At 50.1% G+C, this 21,746-nt stretch overlaps 2 protein-coding genes across 2 annotated transcripts; both read right to left on the reverse strand.

Annotated features, from left to right (window-relative positions):
- Positions 366-1,235, reverse strand: LOC8077607 (ethylene-responsive transcription factor ERF110). The gene is made up of 2 exons (XM_021463585.1): positions 1,013-1,235; positions 366-901 (listed from the first exon to the last, which is right to left on the reverse strand). The coding sequence occupies exons 1-2, from the start codon at positions 1,233-1,235 to the stop codon at positions 366-368; spliced, it is 759 nt and encodes a 252-aa protein (XP_021319260.1).
- LOC110436481 (translation initiation factor IF-2-like) lies at positions 1,235-17,980 on the reverse strand. The gene is made up of 3 exons (XM_021463586.1): positions 17,853-17,980; positions 17,075-17,490; positions 1,235-1,416 (listed from the first exon to the last, which is right to left on the reverse strand). The coding sequence occupies exons 1-3, from the start codon at positions 17,978-17,980 to the stop codon at positions 1,235-1,237; spliced, it is 726 nt and encodes a 241-aa protein (XP_021319261.1).

The following is a 21,746-nucleotide window of genomic DNA, read 5'->3' on the forward strand; positions in this document are numbered from 1 at the left end:
GATCTACTAAGTCCCTCCCTGAATTGGATCCCTAAGAACCTATGTCAACCGAAGGAAGGCTTAGAAAGGATGAAGAGACTTGTTCTGAGTAGCTAGTGTCATAGTTCTCATAAAAATACATTTTTTTTACAAATGTTTTTTTTCAAATTTGAAATATAATTATACATGAAGAATTACATGAAGATTTATTCTGTTCTGGCGATAACATGCTAATTAAAATCAGTATAACAAATTTCTATGATGATAGCACGGTTTGCAAATCCTGATGAATGAAGTACCTAGTGTAGCAAAAAGGCTACAAAATCACCTGCTACCTAGTAGGCTACTAAACTCGACTACTGTTCTTTTTATATTTTCTCCTATGACTAATAGTCGCCACTATTATTGCTGCTCTGCTTCCCGCCATCAGTCTGATGGAACAGAGAAGCGGAGGAGGCGGCACCGGCAAGCGAGGCGCCGGAGCCTGATGACGACGGCGGCGACGTCCCAATGCTCCACGAGCCGAGGAAGCGTCCGTTGCCGTGGCCACCGAAGAGCCCGTCCATGATGCCACTGGGCTCGGCGGCCTCCAGGATCCTCGAGTAGTCGATGTAATCGGCCATGTCGTCGTCGCCTGCTGCGGCCTGCTGCGACTGCGACTCGAGCAGCGCGGCGGGCGGGCCTGCCCTGGCCGCTGCGGAGGCCGCCTCGGCGTCCCTGGCGCGTCGCGCGGCGGCGGCGTCGGGGAAGTTGAGCTTGGCGCGGCCGCCCCGGTAGCGGAGCGCGGCGGCGTCGTAGGCGCGCGCGGCGTCCTCGGCGGTGGCGAAGGTCCCGAGCCACACCCGCGCCGCCTTGTGCGGGTCCCGGATCTCCGCCGCCCACTTCCCCCACGGCCGCCGCCTCACGCCGCGGTACTTCCGCGCTGGCGCGGGCGCCACCGCCGCCGTGCCCGTGCCCTGCGCCTGCGCCGCCGCCGCCCCCGCGACCGCGACGAGCTGCTGCCCGTGGTGATGATGGTGAGCGGCGGCGCTGCCGCCGCCGTCGTCGTCGTCCGCGCGGCGGCGCCACGGAATCGGCATGACGAGCGGCGGCGCCTGGCGCGGCGGCCCGCCGCGGCCGCTTGCGACGACGTGCGTGAGCGCCGACACGATCGCCGCCGTCTCCGCCGCCAGCGACTGCTCCGAGCACCCCATCGTCGTCGGCGTCGGCGTATGCTGCTGCATTGTTCTTGTTCCCAGCATAAAGCCGCATGGCATCACGACGCGAGAACGCGCCCAGTTTTATAGCTCAAATTCTCTGGATCAGAGCACGCTGCTGCGGCGGGCGGCGGCGGCGTCACGCGGAAGCCAACTTGGATTAGGCCTGCGATTAGCAGCAGCCGGAGCCGCAGCCCGCGGCACGCAGGCACGCGCGCGCCATCCTCGTCTCTTCTTGAAGCTACTAAAAACAACAACACCATGGCAATCGATAAATAAACAACTCGACAAAAATAAACAAAATCCACGAGAACCGACCTGGGGGAGACGCTGTCTTGGCGACTAAGGAAGGAAGACGATGGATGCTGGCGTGTTGCGCTCTCGCTGGCGCTGTGGCAGCGGCATGGATGTCATCGTCTGACGTCTGCAGTCCCCCGTTTGGACCAGACCTCACTACCTCAGACGGAACAAGCCTCTGTTTTGGAAGCATGCACTGCGTCGTAATGCTCCTCCTGCTTCGGCCGTTGGGGGAGCCATGTGACTCCACTCCAGTTCCACCACCTACAAGTCGCGACGCCCCGAGGCCGAGCCGAGCCCTGCTGATAGCGCTAGGTCGGCCGATACCGGATACAGGCCTTGTTTAGTTGCCAAAAAAATTTGCAAAATTTTTTTCCAGATTCTCCGTCACATCGAATCTTTAGACGCATGTATGGAGTATTCAATATAGATAAAAATAAAAACTAATTGAATAGTTTGGTCGGAATTGACGAGACGAATCTTTTAAGCCTAGTTAGTCCATAATTGGACAATATTTATCAAATACAAACGAAAGTGCTACAGTGTCGATTTTGTAAAAAAATTTGGAACTAAACAAGGCCACAGTAGGGCCTTGTTTAGTTCAAAAACATTTTTGCAAAATTTTTCAAATTTCTCGTCATATCAAATCTTTAGACGTATGCATGGAGTATTAAATATAGACGAAAATAAAAACTAATTACACAATTTGGTCAGAATTGACGAGACGAATCTTTTGAGCCTAATTAGTTTATGATTGGACAATATTTGTCAAATACAGACGAAAGTGCTGCTATTTCTATTTTGCAAAAAATTTTGGAACTAAACAAGGCCTAGGTCCTCAGTTCTGAAAACTTTTACAAAAAAATTTAAAACTTCTTGTCAAATCGAATCTTACGACAAGTGTATAGAGTATTAAATATAAATAAAAAAACTAATTATACGGTTTATCTACAATTATCTTGTAGAAAAATAATTATGATCAGACAATAATTGTTAAATACAAATAAAAGCGGTACAATAGCTATTTTGTAAAAATTTTTACAACTAAATACGCCGAAGGAGACAGAAATGTTCTCTTGGTACTTTCAATATCGATCTTTCTAAAAATATAATTTCAGCAACTCTGACGTCAGACTACTGACGTAACCTTTGCTTCAGCTATCAGGATTGTCCTATACGTTGCCGAGGGGGAAGAACTTTACTGAGGAAATTCCTTCTATATTATCCAAAACTATAATAGTTCTTTATGTACAACTAAAAATTCCTACCATGATTTTTCAACCAAATGAACAGGGTAGACTAATTATAATTGATTTAGTTTTTTTTCCTTCTGTTTTGCCTCTCCCCATATGCCAATACCGTCCATCAAAAAATACAAAATCACTTTGTTGTAATTAACTTTGTTTTTTTTTCTGTTCTTGCATGCCATTGTTTTTAATTTGATGCACAATCTAATAGACACTAGATTGCACATTTTGTTCTTTCCTAGCCACGTTCTTCTTAACCTACGTCCTGGTCGAGAAACTGATTACTGCCCTCTCCCCCACAAAAAATCTAAGGGCCTGTTTATTCACATGGAATTGGATTTTATTTGAAGAATCACATTTCATTTTAGATCTTAATTCAAGTATGGTCATCGATGAAAGCTTCACAGTAGTGAGGATCCCCCACAAGGACCATTTTGTGCAGGTCACACGAGAGATGAAGTGAAGGAGATCAGGCCACGGGGGTAGAGATGAATCTCACTTTCATTTCTTACTATCTCCCTTTTCATTTCTTACTCTCTGAATTTGACATAGGTCTCTACTTAAGTGGAAAGTGGTGGAATATCGAATCCCAAGCTATATATAGACTAGTTCATGAAGTAGATTCCAGTTGAACTCAAATAAAAGGATCCAAGCAGGTCCTAAGGATATATATTTTTTAGGATTGACTAATTGCTTGAAGACGATGATAGCACAATGGGGGAGAATAATTTTCAATCAATGGCATTGAAATAAAGTTTTAATTTTAATGGCGCATAAAGGATGTCTATGGCTTTCAAAATCATTGAGATTCTCTCTCTTTATCATTCTCTTTACACTTTATAGGAAGTGTCAACCCAAACAAAATTAATGTCACTAAAGAAAAATTTTAGTTTCTAATGGCGCCTAAAGGATATCCATACCTTTCCATGTCATTCAGATTTTTTCTCTTTTTCAATTCCCTTTACACTTTATAGAAAGTTTTAACACCAATTGAATCTCATTGTATTACCTAGAACATTAATCTACTCCCCCGTCTTGGAATACAATACATTGTGGCTATTTTCAAACAAAATAAGAGAGAGGACAATAGACACATGTACCCTTCACTTAACTTACTAATTTGTTGAAATCTAATCCTATTTCGCATCATTAAAGGGTGCAATCTAAGTTTTCCTATAAAAAATATGGTAAGCACTCAATTAGTTCCATGTCCTATATTTTTATTTAAGTAAATAGTATCTTCTTGTTCCCTGAATGTACTATATTTGGGACACCTCTCAAATGCCAGAATGCACTCTATTCATAGAGTATTTAGGTATCATGGTTTGGATCGGGTCCAAGAAGCTATTTAATCCAAACACATGTTTAGTTTAGTTCCAGTCTTCTAGACCTCTAAACTCCAATTATATCTCTATGAAACCTCAAATAATCTTAAAACCTTAAGATAGCCTAGTGCCCTAGTCCAACCCAATGTTCAGACCTGCTAATCATGTCTATAACCTTACTAGCTAATCGTGCTAAACAGTAAACAGTTGATTATCCTTAGTTTTTGCGTTTAGACTGTTTAGATGGTGTTTAATGCAATCTAAACAATTTTGTATTGTAACATTTACACATATTTATACTGGTTCATACATATCTATGTATGTAAAAGCTAAATATGCTAGAAAGTAAACATATTTACATATGTAAAAATTAAGTATTCTACTAAATATTTTTTTGGAAGAAAAACTAAATCTCACCTCACCTCATATATTTGCGGTGTTAATTAGTTGTGTGCCAAATATAGTAGTTGTAATCCTCCTATTGATTAGTATTTAGCTCATTTAATCATGTTAAACCAAAAATCTGTGTAGACCATTTAAATGGTTTAGACAAGTTTAAGTTGGTAATCATTTAATTCAGTGATTAGGTTCTAAAATAGTAGCACAAAAACATGAAATAATACAAATTACTGTGTACAAAAGCAATTCTCTCTTTCTTTCCCAGTCCATGACCCATCTATCCATGGGATCTAGTTATTTAAAAAATCTATTAGTGGGACCCTTGACCGCCGTTCCCAACTCACCCATGCCGCCAACACATCAGGCCTCTCATCCTCTACTCCTCGTGGTTGTCCCGTATGAAAGGTCCTAATATTGTTAGAGGGGGGTGAATAGCCTATTAAAAATTCTATAAACTCACTAGAGCAAGAGGTTAGTAAATAACAAAGCGAAGCCTTTTGCTCTAGCTCTAATGGGGTGTTTGCAAGCCACCTAACCAACAATTCTAGTTGCTATAATCACTAGGCACACAAGAACTATGTCTCTACTTACACTAGAGAGTTACCTAAAGTTTTTATACAAGTAAGCTACTCTAATTTACGGGAAAGTAAAAGGAGAGGGTTTAATCTTTATACCGCTGCGTAGAGGGGATGAACCAATCACAATAATATAAAGTCCAATCACCGGGAGAAATCCAATGAACAATCACAATGAAGACACACAATTTTCTCCCGAGGTTCACGTGCTTGCCAGCACACTACGTCCCCGTTGTGTTGACCAACACTTGGTGGTTCGGCGGCTAAGAGGTGTAGCACAAACCTCGTCCTCACTAGGACACAGCAAGAACCTACCACAGCTCAATGACACGCATAATCCACTAAAATTGTCTTTAGCTCTCCACCGGGGTAGGCACAAAACCCCTCACAATCATCGAGAGATGGCCACGGACAATCACCAACTCGTGTCAATGCTCCTCTACTGCTCCAAACCATTTAGGTGGCGGCAACCACCAAGAGTAACAAGAAAACCGTAGCCAAATCGATCCCCAAGTGCCACTAGATGCAATCACTCGAGCAAATGCACTTGGAATCACTCTCAATCTCATAAAGATGGTTAATCTATAAAGGAGATGAGTGAGAGGTGTTTGCTTAGGCTCACAAGGATGTTTAATAGTCAAGAATGCCAAGAAGAGTCAGCCCCAAGCCGGCCAATAACTATTTATAGGCCCCTCAAACAAATAGAGTCATTGACTCTTTCACTGGGCACAACACGGGGTCACCCGACGCACAGCAGGAGACCACCGGACGCTTGACCCCTGCGTCTAGTGCTTAGAACACAGTCACGTGTCCACTATTTGAATCTTGTGCGTTGATATCTAACGGTCATATTCAAACTATAGGACACGGTCAAGTGAGCACCGGACCCGTACGCAGAGAGGTTGTCAAACGCACGGGGTCACCGGACTCACACCACCGGACGCTCCTTGAGTGTCCAGTGCTCTTAGACAGAAACACTCGCACTCTCACTATTAATGTCATGCATCACCGGATGCACCAACAGTGTCTGGCTACCGTCCGATTCTCCCTTCACCTCTGCCAGAAACAAGAGCGCACCAGACACTCAGGTGTAGCGTCCGACGTGCCTTTGAGGCCAGTGTCCGATGAGTGTTTTCCTAGAGAAAAACACTCTCGCGACTTCTCCAAACTTTCCATCGGCATAATAGAAAATATACATTTCATTTTCTCAAAAGCGTCGAATCCCGCCTCGCAAGCTCAGTGGGAGGGAGAGAGGAACGCAAACTCCTCTCTAGCCTTCAAACTCCACCTCCTTCTCAAAGTCTCACACCCGGATGTAAAAGAGCATTCGGGTGCCAAATCACATGTGCGCCAGGATCTCAAATTCACACACATGGACCGACATCATCAATGGTACAAAACACAGTGTTCAAACGAATTACATAAATGAGAGTAAAAGTACCATTATTACAAGCCAAAAGTTTATCAAAGTGCGAAGGGGAAACATAAGCTATATTGTTCCATAAATAAAGGGGAAACTAAACGCCGACGTAGCAGGTCCACCTTGCCACAGGAAGGTCGACGGCAAAACCACACGAGCCTAACAACTAGGAGACTCAGGGTAGTCCTCAGAGAAATCGCAATTGTACTCCTGATCGTCTGAGCAACCTTTAATGATTATAGCAAGGGTGAGCTCATGTCGAACTCAGCAAGCACAGACGGAAAGTAATGACATGCAAGGCTTAAAACAAGGTAAAGCTGACTTGGTTTGACTGCGGTAGCATTTTAGTTGATCACTTTTACTTATGACTATTATTAGAACAACCTATTACTAATTATGAGTAGCATAAACCCAACCCTTAATTAGTGTAAGTAGTGATTAACATCTTTTAGATGACTATCCTAATAATTATAGAAGTCCAGGGATTAACCCCAATTATTAACACAGGATAGCAATCCTGCCAACACGGAATAGCCATTCCGCCAAAACACGAGGTAGCAACCTCGCCACGTTCCATCTCCAAGTAGCCAGTGAATCCAATTTGCTCATCAAGTGAGGGTCTGGGCCGCTCGTGACCATGAGCACGGCTGATATATCAGTTTTACACTCTGCAGAGGTGTGCACGTTCACTCCAAGTCGTGATTCCCATTTGCCCGGGGTCGCGACTCCCCAAAACACTTCCAAGGTGAGTAGGCAGGGTCTCACTACGAGACCTTTCACAGGGTCCAACTAATAGGATGCCACTCGCAAGTTTTTGCCGGGGCGCTCGGCAGTCGATACCCATAGCCATGGCGTACCGAACAACTGACGACTTAATATTCATTACCCAAGTTACTTCCTCACGCCTACCCGGAAAGTAACACCCTACTAGTGGATGTCCTGCTAATTAGTCAAGCCAGAGCCATATAGCTTGGAGCTGCACTGTAAGTCCCAGGGGGCCGCTCCCTGACTAAGTCCTTACGGAGAGCAGAGACGGGTACGCCCGGCAAACCGGACCACCAACGGTACCCGCTCCCCCTGTCACCACCATCATCACGACGCTCGTAAGCATCCATCATCGCGGTCACCGCAGTGACCAAAGATTCAGCACAGTTTAAGCATCAAGTTAAGTAGAGAGTAATTCTTGTTTAGGCATGTGTATAAGATGAGTAGAGCAGCTAACCAAACCTAGTATAGCCTAACTACCCATATACATAACCCCAGGTGAACAAGGAATAGTAAGTAAAGCTAGTCATGTCCTTAGGGTTTGCATTCATTGGACACATGCATATAAAGTAAATGACATTAATGAATAGGTTCAAAATGATCAAACGGTGTCTGCACTTGCCTTGATCGATGTCAGGTTGTTCGAACTCAGCGGGATCCTGAACCTCTTCCTTCACGAACGTTTCGTTGGCTATACGTGACAATCATCAATCATAGGAACAATACATGCAAGCAAACAAGCTTAATCAGAAACAGTACACCAAAGCCTGCGAAAACAGAAAGCAAATGTACTACTGTATTCTACTCAACGAAACGAAACTATAGCGACCAGAATCACCTAAATCGGAGTTACGATGCAAAAGTTATGGCTAAAACAAGTTGGATGGCATTTCTGTAGATAAACTGAACTATTTTTCGTAATTAAAACTAATTAAAACTGAATTAAAACGCATTTTGGATTAAATATATAAAAACCAACGGCTACAGGGGCTATTCTGCAAAAACTAGGGGCATATTTTAAATAAATCTATAACTGGGTGGAGTGCGGGTTGATTTTAAAGAAAGCCAGGGGGGTTTTTGCCAAAAACGCAGGGGGGCGCTGGTCGGCCAGATTGACTGGCCACGTGGCGGCCGGCGGTTGGCGGGTCCACGGGTGCGCGGTGGACCGCGCGCACGGGGCAGCGGAGGCCGCTGGGCGGTGGACCGGGTCCACCGGTCCATGGTGGACCGGCCACGCGGGCGCTAAGCCGCGGTCCATCGTGGACCGCGCGCGGGCGAGGCGAGCGGCGGGGCCCCGGCGGCGCGGCGGGCAGGGATGGCGGCGCCATGGCCGCCGCCGGCGAGGTCGCGGGCACGGCCCTACGGGGCGAGACGGAGCACGCCGAGGGCACCACCAGGGTCGGCACGACGCGGCGAGGACGGGGCGCGGCTCACCTTCGCGAAACCGGCAGCGCGGAGAGGAGTGCGACGGCGGCGGCGGTGTGGGGGTATAAACCCCTATACCCTTACGGCTAGACTTGGGCCAGGAGACTTGGCCCATTACGAGACAAGCTCAAAGCTTGATCCGACAGCTTGGAGTTTCGCGCAAGGGAACAAGCCGTGAAGATCAAGCAGGATTCTAGTCGGTTAGAATAGGAATTGATATCGAACTATCTATGGCAATTGTAACCGACTAGGATTAGTTTCCAGATCTGTAACCTTGCCCTCCGGACTATATAAGGAGGGGCAAGGGACCCCCCTAGGACACGATTATTCGCTCAACACAAATCAATACAATCAGACGCAGGACGTAGGTATTACGCCAACTTGGCGGCCGAACTTGGATAAAAAGCTTGCCTGTGTCTTGCGTCACCATCGAGTTCGTAGTTTGCGCACCATCTACCAATAAACTACTACCGTGGGTATACCCCAAGGTAGACTGCCGACCAGCTTTCGTCGACAGTGGCGCGCCAGGTAGGGGGTGTGCGTACAACTTCTCCGACGAACAAGATGGTCATAGTTCCAGCTTCCGCGGCCGTACCTAAAGGCCTCACGTTCACCGTCGGCCAGATCACGTGGACGACGCGCGGCGGTGGTCTCACGACCACGGTTTCGGAAGAAACCTAGATCCAATCTGGGATGACATCGCCTCCGACCACTCGGATGACGGCACCGAGCGCCCGACCACCACTCCCACGCTACAAGGGGAAGGAGGTCGACTGCTCGGACCTTCTCCAAGCACTTGATCGCACTGATTCCAAGCTACTCGAAGCTTCCCAACTAGTAGATGGGATCTCGCGCCAGCCTGATCAAGCCGCTCTGACGGATTTTTTCAACTCCCACCGGCAAACTCGTGTCGTTACACACGAACGGCTGAGAACGTCTCTGACAATAACCTCAACTCCCTCAGGACGATTCGTCAAGCTCGAGGCTAACCCGGAGGAGGATTACCCATGCGATCTGAACAACTCGGCCTCCCTCTACTCACGGCACGTCCAATCCCTTTTCAACAAGGCGGGTTGGCTGCCAAAACGGAACGGTCGACCAGCTCGTCATTACGTCAACATAGTGACGATCCGAGAGCTACGGGACGGCCAGGCCTCCAGCACAAACTCGAGCACTGGTTCCATCCCCACCGAGGTCATAAACTTCGAAGACGAGGACTACGACCTAGATTTGCCTTCACATCCTCCGGGCTTCTCTCGTTTCCCGGTCTTCCCACCACGGCGAGGAGACATCGTTTTCAATGTCAGTGCCGACGAGCCGGTCGTCGATGGAGAAATAGACGAGCAGAGGCAGCTCCGCGAGCAACGTAACGCCGATCGCGCCCGACGACGCGCGGACGAGGAACGTCAAATCCCGCCGCATAATCTCAGCAACGCCTTCGACATGGTCGGGGATAAGCCAGTTTACAAAACGCCAAGCGCCAACGTGGCTGTGGCCATGGCCAATTTAGATCGGCTCCCTGACACTCCCGATTGCCAGGGCATCCGAACCAGCGTTCGAGCACATCTGATCGCCGCAATGGGACAGACAGCCACTCTGCTCAAAAGAGTCCAAGCCGTCTCCTATACGGAGGCCACCTCCGACCAGACTCACCGCAGCCGGACCTCACCGCACCGTTCCACCGACAATCATCGAAAAGATTCACGGCGTGACGACGGCGGTCGGGATGCTGGCGGTCGCCGCGAGCAGAACCATGGGTGTGGTCAGGAAGTAAACCAGCACAGGGATCTTCGATACAACATCCCTCCCAAAGACGCCCGAGACCGCATCAACAGGCGCGCCACGGAGAGAGCAGTCCATGAAAACCTGCGTCGTATCGAATATGATGCAACACACGGCCCCCCGGGCCTGAGGCAGTTCTCCTCACATCTCCGCCAGGTCGTGTGGCCCCGCAATTTCAAGCTCGAGAAACTCAAAAAATACAACGGCAAGGAAAATCCGGAAAACTGGATCACTCTTTACGAGATCGCCGTCCGATCAGCAGCAGGAGACGAGCACGTCATGGCCAACTACTTCCCAGTAGTCCTCGACTAGGCTGGTCACCAGTGGCTTCTTGGCCTGCCCGAGGACTCCTTCGACTCTTGGGAAGAGCTGCGCCAGGCCTTCATCGACAATTTTATCGCCACATGCGAGCAGCCTGGAAACAAATACGACCTCGAAAGGATAAGGGATAGGAAAGACGAGCCTCTGCGCGATTACATCCGGCGATTCTCAAATATGCGCCTTAAGATCCCGAAGATTTCCCACGACGAGGCCATATCTGCTTTCATCAAGGGGCTGCGCTTCCATGAAGCACTGAGGAACAAGCTGTTGCGTAAAAGGCCAACAACGATGGCCGAGCTCCTCGCCATGGCTAAAAATTATGCCGACGCCGACGACGCTGAAAAACTCATCCGGGACGATGCGAGAGGTCCCGACCAGCCTCCCCGGCGAGATGATAGTCGCGGTCGTTTCGATAACAGGAACCACCGACGTCCCGACAACCGTGATCACAGGGAAGGTTGGGATAGGCGGCGCGACAACCGCGATGATTTCAGAGGAAAGCGCCCCCGCGACCATGACCACGAAGTAAATACGGTCAAACGTCCCAACGGACGGCGGGACTACCAAGAAGACTACAACAAAACGTTGAAGGGACCGTGCCAACTACATCCAAAGTCCAACCATACCATGGAAGAGTGCCGCGTCCTCAAAAACATTTACACATGACGGGCCGCCCAAGACGACTCCGCCAAGAAGAATGGGAAGCAAGACGGACGCGACCACGAAGACGAGGACGAGGACCAAGATAGGGACCCACGACACCAGTATGTCAGTCCCACCGACGTGGTCTACTCCATCTTCGGGGGTAAGGTCTCCATCGAATCTAAGCGAGAAAGAAAGCTCCTAAAAAGAGCCTGCCTCAACATAGACAGCTCGGATGACCTGATCGCAGACCCGAAATCCCCCCCGTGGTCACACAGAGAGATCTCCTTCAGCAGGAAGGATCAGTGGGCCGCTATCCCAGAGCCAGGTCGTTTCCCTCTAATCTTGGACCCTTGCATCAATAGCATCAGATTCGAGTGGGTACTCGTGGACGGAGGAAGCTCCATTGACATCCTTTTCCGTAACAGCCTGCCCGCTCACAAACTATCTCCGGCACAGCTAAAACCCTACGACGCTCAGTTCTGGGGAGTCCTGCCCGGCCAGAGTTCAGTGCCCCTCGGACAGATAACGTTGCCTGTCCAATTCGGCACATCCGACCACTTCCGAACAGAGTTCGTCAACTTTGTGGTCGCTAACTTTGATGGGACTTACCATGCTATACTGGGCCGACCATCGCTAACAAAGTTCATGGCAGTCCCACATTACTCATACCTGGTCCTTAAAATGCCCACGGAGAAAGGCGTCCTAACCGTCAGGGGCAATGTCTACACTGCATACACTTGCGAGGAGGAGAGCTTCAAGATCATCGAAGAAATCGATCTCTCAATCCGCATGGCAGAGACAGTAACCCAGGCTGCACAGCTACCTCCCGACCAGCTTCGACTACCCGAGCAGGAGACCGCCAGGAAGAACTCAAAATCCAAGGAGCATAAGGAAGTACAGCTGGTCGAAGGCAATCCCGAGAAGACGGCCCTCATTGGGGCCAACCTGGACCCTAAATAGGAAGACGCGCTCGTCAGGTTTCTAAGGGACAACGTAAGCGTTTTCGCATGGAAACCCGCAGACATGCCCGGCATCCCACAAAACCTGATCGAGCACTCCTTAAATGTCTCGAAGACCGCAAGACCCATCAAGCAAAAGCTGCGACGGTTCGCTCGTGACAAAAAGGAGGCTATTAGGACAGAAATAACACGGCTTCTAGCAGCCGGATTCATAAAAGAAGTGTACCATCCCGATTGGCTTGCCAATCCGGTTCTTGTACGCAAAAAGAATAATGAATGGAGAATGTGCGTTGATTACACTGATCTCAATAAACACTATCCTAAAGATCCTTTTGGTCTCCCTCGCATCGACGAGGTGGTCGACTCAACGGCCGGATGCGAACTCCTTTCTTTTCTAGATTGCTACTCTGGTTATCACCAGATCTCGCTAAAGGAAGACGATCAGATCAAAACATCTTTCATCACTCCTTTCGGTGCATATTGCTATACGACCATGTCCTTCAGACTCAAAAACACCGGGGCAACCTACCAAAGGGCCATCCAGCAATGCCTCCACGATGAGATTCGTGACGACCTCGTCGAGGCTTATGTAGACGACGTCGTCGTCAAAACAAGGGACGCCAGCACCCTAATCGACAACTTAGACCGAACCTTCAAAGCACTAAACAAGTATAAGTGGAAACTTAATCCCAAAAAGTGCATCTTTGGGGTCCCCTCCGGTCTACTACTCGGCAACGTCGTCAGCCGTGACGGCATACGGCCGAATCCTTCAAAAGTAAAAGCAGTACTTGACATGCGACCACCTAAGAATGTCAAGGATATTCAGAAGCTCACCGGATGTATGGCCGCTCTCAGCCGCTTCATCTCAAGACTAGGAGAAAAAGGCCTCCCTTTCTTCAAACTCCTGAAGGCGTCAGAAAAAATTCTCTTGGACAGAAGAGGCTGACGCTGCGTTCACCCAGCTTAAGACCTTTCTCACTTCACCGCCTGTCCTTACAACGCCTCAGCCCAATGAAGACCTACTACTTTACATTGCTGCAACTGACAGGGTTGTTTCGACGGCAATAGTGGTCGAGCGAGACGAGCCAGGTCACGTCTATAAGGTCCAAAGACCCGTTTACTTCATAAGCGAAGTCCTAAACGAGTCTAAGGCCAGATATCCGCAAATACAGAAGCTCATATACGCCATCCTAATAACGTCGAGAAAGCTAAAGCACTATTTTGACGACCATCGAGTCTTGGTAACCACCAGTTTCCCTCTTGGGGATATCCTGCGCAATAAAGACGCTAACGGCAGAATTGTAAAATGGGCAATGGAATTATGCCCATTCTCCTTGGAATTCCAGAGCCGCACCACAGTCAAGTCTCAGGCCCTGGTCGATTTCATCGCAGAATGGACGGATCTCAACGAGCCTCCTGTTCCCGACGTCTCCGACCACTGGTCGATGTTCTTCGACGGGTCCTTAAACATCAACGGCGCCGGCGCTAGGGTACTTTTCGTGTCGCCCAACAAGGACAAACTGCGTTACATCCTTAGGATCCTTTTTTCGGCATCAAACAACGTCGCCGAGTACGAAGCATGCCTTCACGACATACGATTAGCCGTTGAGTTGGGAGTCAAACGCCTTTATGTCTATGGCGACTCCGCTTTAGTTATCAACCAGCTCAACAAGGAATGGGACGCAACCCACGAGAAGATGGATCTCTACTGCAAAGAAATTCGCAAATGGGAAACCAACTTCTATGGCATAGAGTACATCCACGTGGTCCGGGATAAGAACCAGGCAGCAGATGCGTTGTCAAAATTAGGGTCATCTCGGGCCCAGATCCCGCGAGGTGTTTTCGTCCAGGACATCCATGAGCCAAGTGTGGGCAAAGATCCGGTCGAAAAGCAACCAATTGAGGCAATGCTCATAGACGACGTTACTCCGACAACCAGTAACCGCGATTGGCGCACCCCATTCATCTGGTATATATCGGACGGGACAGGCTTTCAGGATAAAACAGAGAACGAGCGCCTCATTCGACGATCAAAGAATTACATACTGGTGGACGGCAAACTTATGCGAAAAAATGCAAGTTCTGAAGTGCTGCTCAAATGCATATCCCAAGATGATGGCATCAAGCTCCTAGACGACATACATGCCGGATCCTGCGGCAATCATGCTGCCTCCAGAACGCTGGTCGGGAAAGCTTTCCGAGCAGGTTTTTATTGGCTAACCGCGGTCAACGACGCAGAAAAACTGGTCCGGCACTGTGAGGGATGTCAGTTCTTCGCTAAACGGACCCACGTACCTGCTCATGAGATTCAAACTATACCGTCGTCCTGGCCTTTCGCTTGCTGGGGGCTCGACATGATCGGGCCATTTAAACCGGCCCCTGGTAACTTCAAGTTCATCTTCGTATTAATCGACAAGTTTTCAAAGTGGATTGAATACATGCCACTGGTCAAAGCAACCTCCGAGAAGGCCGTGGAGTTCCTCAATCAAATCATAGACAGATTCGGGATCCCAAACAGTATAATCACCGACCTGGGTACTCAGTTCACTGGCACCACATTTTGGGACTTCTGCGATGACAGAGGCATAGTCATAAAATACGTGTCAGTAGCTCACCCATGGGCAAATGGCCAAGTTGAACGTGCAAACGGAATGATCATCGATGCCCTAAAGAAAAGGTTGTACACCGAGAATGACAGAGCACCTGGTCGATGGATGAAAGAGTTACCGGCCGTGGTCTGGGGCCTCCGAACACAGGCTAGTCGGAACACCGGGGTGTCACCCTACTTCATGGTTTACGGCACCGAGGCAGTACTGCCATCTGACATAACCTTCGGATCTCCAAGGATTGAAAACTTCGACCAGTCAACAGCCGACAACACCAGGGAACTCGAAATCAACTGCATGGAAGAAAAGCGTCTAAATTCGTGCCTTCGAACAGCAAAGTATCTTGCGGCAATCAGACGATACCACAACAGGAACGTTAAGGACCGTTCCTTCATGGTCGGCGATCTGGTACTCAGGTGGAAAACAAGCCAGGAAGGAATGCACAAGCTATCCACTCCCTGGGAAGGACCCTTTGTGGTCGCCGAAGTCACACGACCCACATCCTACAGATTGGCATATCCAGACGGAACACGCGTGCCTAACTCTTGGCACATAAACAAACTGCGCCGATTTTATCTATAAGTTCTAGTAACTTTTGCTTGTAAGTCTCTTATAGTTGGCAATAATAAAAGTTTTTTCTTTTTGGCTATACTTTGTTTACACGCAGAGCTTTCGGCAAAGAGCAACAATGTCCTCTGAGACGGAAACTCTTAACGACTATGAATCAAACACAGTGACACGTCACTCAGATAACTTCACAGCGCTCAAAATAACAGTCATAACAAAAGCAAACTTTATTACAGACTTTACATACAAAGTTTATAATAAATACCCTGACGGGCAGTCACTAGTCTACTCCTACAGACTACTCTACTGGCCTACTGCTCGGGCTGATCACCCGCTTGGCCTTGCTGCCCGGACGAAGGGGTCGGGGCCACCGGCGCCTGGCTGGTCGAGACCACAGGCGTCGACCGCCCATCTCCGGCAATAGACGCCCCCGACAACTCCCTGGCCGACTTGTCTGAACCCGGCTGGTCGGGGGGAGTGGCCGTCCCGCATAGATTGATGTCGCCGATCACCGTCGACGACAAGTCTAGCAGTCCAGCCCTAAGCTCGTCCGCCTCCTGCGGACCGACTTCTTTGGGGTACCCCTTCTCCAGCCTGGACAAGTCGACCAGGGGGTAGTGGGCGCGCACCATGCTGAGGATATGCGCGCCAGCAAACTCCCCGGCGTCCTTCACGAACTGCTGGAGCCAGTCCCACGCCCGTTGCGCCTTTTCCACTGGCGTCAGTCTTGGCGCGCGGGGCTGGCTCTCCGGAAGCTCGGTGCTGATCAAGTCCAGGACCGGGGATACTCCTTTCCAGATCCTACAACAATTAACCTTCCAGGAGTCCCGATCCTTGACCAGCTCATCCAGGTGCTTCTTGGTGTTCACTTTTGAGCACTGCAAATCAAGCAAGATGTTAGCTTCAACATATCGAAAAGAGCGATAAGCGGCAAACAACGGGAGCAGCGCGTATTACCAGACAGCTCCCGGTCCCTCCGGTCCAGCTCCTCTCCTGCTCGGCGCCCGGCCTCCAGCGCCCCGGCAAGCTCTTGGCTGAGCTGTTCTTTCTCTTGTCGGAGGCGAGCAACCTCTTCCTCCAAGTCTACAATAACACATTCCTGGTGAGCAGATCTAATCACACAGCTATATGCAGCTGTTCGGAGAATGCAACTGACCTGTCCTTTGCCGATACTGATCGGCTAGGCGCCGAGTAAGCTCGAGACGGCGCTCCTCCTGAGCACTCAACTCGGCCACCTTCTCACCAACTTCGGACCGCAGCCGGTCCACCTCCGTGGATAAGGCCTTATTCTTGGCCACTATGCCCTCGATTTGGTCGAAGCACCGTTTCCGGTACTTCGCCGTTTTCATCGCGCCCTGCAAGGAAACACATATGTCGAGCACAGGAGCGCTACATATACCCGCTGAACAATGCACAAACCACCTACCTTGACTTCATCCACTAGACGCTTGGCCGTGCGCTCTACCCTGTCGGCCTCCTCCGTCTCCGCGAGCTCCTCGTGCCCGATGAAGTGGTCCCCGCGTTGGCGCCACACGTACACATGCTGGCGGCCATCACGGGGGCGACCTTCTATCTCCTCCACCTCATCGTCGAAGGCCGCCTGGGTTTCCTCATTCGCCGCACCGCCACCAGTCGTGGTCGCAGGCATCACCGGCCCCTGGACCAGGCCCGGGGAGCCTGCGGACGAAGAGGCCCCCGCCCGGGGTGGCGTTGGGACTCCCCTCTCTTCGGCAGGGGGAGGGGTCGGGGCTCTGTCTTCCCCTTCCGCGACGCTACTCGGGGGAGCGGTCCTTGCTGCCTCCCCATCCCTCAGTGGAGTGCTCGCCGCGACACTCGCCGGGGCAGACTCTCCCTCGGCGCCTGTAGCAGCAGCCGTCGCCGCAGGCTGATCTGTGGTCTGTGGCGTGGTGTCCTCAGCGGCACAAGCAGGCTCGGCCACCCTCTGGTCGGCGGCGTGGTCGGGGTTGATGTCCGACGCCGCGCTAAAGAACAAAGCAGCATTTTCGAAAAAAAACAAAAAAAAACAAAAACAATCGCCAAAGTACGTAAGTTGAACACTCACAGGTCTGATCGACGATGGGCCGCGGTGAACCTCCTCCTAGCCCTGCCGGTCGGCACCTGCGCCCCCGTTTCCATAACGTGCGGCGCAGGAGGGTCGCTGGCCACCCGATCAGTAGTGGTCGGTGCACTATCCGGGCGGCTATGAGGCCTTCGGACCAGCGACGGTGCGGCCTCCTCGTCCTCCTCGTCGTCGTCGTCGGTGATCCGGACGAGCCGACGGCGCTTTGACGCTTAGCTGCTCTCTGCCGACAGCGTCGGCGCAGGCGAAGGATCTGCTGCTAACGGCCTTTTCCCCGCCACTCTCTCCTCGGTGGTCGGGGCCGGACGGGCTTGCTCCTCTTCACTGCTGGTGTACCGATCACACCGAGCAGCGTCCTCCACCGGCGGATCCTCCCCTGTGGGATTCTCCATCCCAGGCGCCAGTGACACATACACTGTGCACCGGTCAACATCTCCGATCTGCAAAAGTAACAAAGACAAGTCAGCAGCTGACAATAATAAATGCTAAGGAGAAATAACTCGTAAGATACCTTAGGTGCTGGTCGCCCCAACTTGAAGGCTTGCACCCGATCACTGCCACGGATGAAGCCCCCATCCGCGAAGTTGAACAGCTCATTCAACAGCTGCTGCACCTCTGCCTTCTCCAAGACCTCAGGCCGCATCCTGGTTGGGTCCAGGCTCCCGGCATACTCGTATGCCGAATGCACCCTCTTCTGGCAGGGCATCACCCGACGACATACAAAGTTGCCGACCATGCCCAGCCCGTCCAAGCGTGACCAGTCGATCAGCTTCATCAGGTCTGCCACTTGGCCGTCGAACTCTGGGCGGTCGGTCCAGCTTATCCTCTTCTCGGGTATGTACCCCACGTCGCAGAACGTGGAGCTGCCCGGTTCTTCCCTGATGTAGAACCACTTCTTGTACCATTCGATTAGGGAAGTGTTCCATGGGCAGTGCAGATAACGGTTCTTCATCCTGTCGCGAAGGTTGAGGTATACTCCACCTGCAACCTTGGAGCCTCCAACCGCTCCCTTTTTTCTTAAACAAAAAAGATAGCGAAAGAGATCGAAGTGCGGTTCTATGCCAACATAGGCCTCGCACAGATGGATAAAAGTGGAAATGAGAAGAATTGAGTTCGGGTGCAGATTGCAAATCCCGATCTCATAATACAAAAGAAGACCTTGAAGAAAAGGATGAACAGGCACCCCAAAACCCCTCTTAAGGAAATCCTCGAACACTACGATCTCACCGGCGCGGGGGTCAGGGTAGCTCTCCCCCTCAGGCGCCCTCCAGCCGCCGAGCTCCGGGCTGTGCAGGAGTCCCATATCGACGAGGTCACCGAGGGACTTTGCGGTGCTGCGAGATTTCTTCCATTCCTTGGCCATCAGCTCGGCCCTCTTCTTGGAGTCGCTCTTCGCCATTGGAGATGCGGGAGTGATTTCGAGCTAGGAGGATGCAGGTGGTTGAAGAAGGCGAGAGCGGAAAGCTTGAAGGCAATGGCAGGGTAAGCAATACGGGGTTAATGTTAGGATTTTATAAACCGCAACTCCACCCCTCCCACTTCCCGCATTCTTGGGAAGTGGGCGGGCCATACGGCGGACGCGGCGCTTCGGTTTTCAATGATTATCGACAATTAATGCGACGGAGTTTTCGTACAAATTGATGGTTTCCTTTTCTCAAACCGCGCAAAGGGCGGCTGTACAGTTGCCAGGCGCAACTTTTCATGCTGCCATCTGACATCCCGTCAGGAGGTCTCGTCACGTCAACCTTTATGTGGTAAAATTTTTCAAAACAAGCAGACAAAACATGGTAGAGAGTCAACGATCCAAGGACTGAACCGACCACCGAGCACTGGATGCTCGGGGACTGGTCGCCCAGTCTATCAACTCGGAACTTCAAGGACTGCACCGACCACCAATCACTTGATGCTCGGGGACTGGTCGCCCAGTCTATCAACTCGGAACTTCAAGGACTGCACCGACCACCAATCACTTGAAGCTCGGGGACTGGTCGCCCAGTCTATCAACTCGGAACTTCATGGAATGCACCGACCACCGAGCACTTGATGCTCGGGGACTGGTCGTTAAATTTGTTGGGACTGCACCGACCACCGAGCGCTTGATGCTCGGGGACTGGTCGCCTAGTCTATTAGTTCGGGAATCAGCGGGCTGTATCGATCTCCGAGCATTGTACACCTGGGGACTGGTTGACCAGCTCGTCAAATTGATAAATCTATTCGATGATAAATGAGCATGAGATGCTCGGGGACTGGGTAATTTTAATTTTTTAGACCTTGCTACAAGGTTCATACTTCGCCTTCCAGCAAGCTCGGGGACTACATCGGTACGATGCATCTAGCGATGCATCTCAGTCTCAACACTACTTTGGGGAATTTTCTTTTGATCCTGGCACCACGTGCCTACGTCACCTACTACCAGGCTCGGGGACTAAGTGGGCACACTTCACCTTGCGGTGAATATGTTTACTTTTTTGAGGATCCGTACTTTTCAGAAAAGTAAAGTGGGCACACTTCACCGGAAAGGAAATATTTTTTCTCAAGAGCACCATGCATTCTTCGAACAATTGGCTTCTTCGATGCACTTGGGCCAGGAGACTTGGCCCATTACGAGACAAGCTTAAAGCTTGATCCGACAGCTTGGAGTTTCGCGCAAGGGAACAAGCCGTGAAGATCAAGCAGGATTCTAATAGGTTAGAATAGGAATTGATATCGAACTATCTATGGCAATTGTAACCGACTAGGATTAGTTTCCAGATCTGTAACCTTGCCCTTCGGACTATATAAGGAGGGGCAAGGGACCCCCCTAGGACACGATTATTCGCTCAACACAAATCAATACAATCAGACGCAGGACGTAGGTATTACGCCAACTTGGCGGCCGAACCTAGATAAAAAGCTTGCCTGTGTCTTGCGTCACCATCGAGTTCGTAGTTTGCGCACCGTCTACCGATAAACTACTACCGTGGGTATACCCCAAGGTAGACTGCCGACCAGCTTTCGTCGACAGGCGGCGAGGTTGACGGCGGCGGCGCGGGTTTCGGCGAAACGAACACGCGGCGGCTCGGGAGCGAGGCTAGGGTTTAGGGGGGGTGCGGGCGGCCGAGGGACGCCTTAAATAGGCTAGGGTGAACCTCGGGGTGCGCGTGCGGCTCGGAAGCCGGGGTGGCGGCGCGGACTCCCCGTCCGTTTCGGACGAGAGGTTAGGGACGACGGTGGGTCCCACCTGCGGGGACCACGCGTCAGCGGCTGCGGGCGGGGGCAGGGGCAGGGGGCGCTGCGGGCTGCGCGCTGCGGCTCTGCGGCTGGGCCGCTGCTGGGCCGCAGAGGGGAGAGGGGAGGGCGCGGCTGCTGGGCTGGGGAGAGAAGCCGGCCTAGAGAGGGCGCTTGCCCCCCTTTTTTTCTTTTTTTTAACAGATTTCTCCTAGTTAATTCTTTCTTGCTCCAAAACTGAAACAAGCACAAACAAACAGATCAAACAAAAATAAGTGCAGCAGGATGAATGCACACAAACAAGTTTTCTACCTTATATTTTATTTTATTTAATTTTGTAAATTATTTAATAATTTCCCAAAAAATCAAACTAAGCCAAAAAAATAAATCAAATTTAAACTAAATTTGAAATTCAAAAATTTGGAGTGTTATACAAAGTGTGCCAACACCACCAGGTGTGTACCAATATGTGCAAGTGTATTAACACTTTCACAAATATTTTCTTCAAAGAAGTTAAGTTAGCTCACTAGGTTCTAAATGCATGTACATAAACAATGACACCTAGTGGCACTTGATAACCGTTTAGCCAAAGAATTTCTCTCTTTATAGTACAACTATCTATTCTAAATGTGATCACACCCTCTATGCTGTCTTGATCACCAAAACTAAAACCCTAAGCAATACTTTTGTCTTGATCTCCATAGAGTTTTGTTTTTATCTTTCTTCTTTTCCATATTGAGCACTTGATCATCTTGTAGTCATCACCATCATTACCATGATCATCACTTGGCATGTACTAACCTCATTAAGTCTACACATACTTAATATAGAGATTAGTACTAGGATTTCATCAATTATCCAAAACCAAATTAGGGCTTTCACCGTGCTATCTTAGTTGCCGATGTCCTCCTTCCCCTCGTCAACGAGCCTGGCGTCCCCGCGCTACCTTCC

This window comes from Sorghum bicolor, chromosome 6, assembly GCF_000003195.3.
Source record: "Sorghum bicolor cultivar BTx623 chromosome 6, Sorghum_bicolor_NCBIv3, whole genome shotgun sequence".
Lineage (NCBI taxonomy): Eukaryota > Viridiplantae > Streptophyta > Magnoliopsida > Poales > Poaceae > Sorghum > Sorghum bicolor.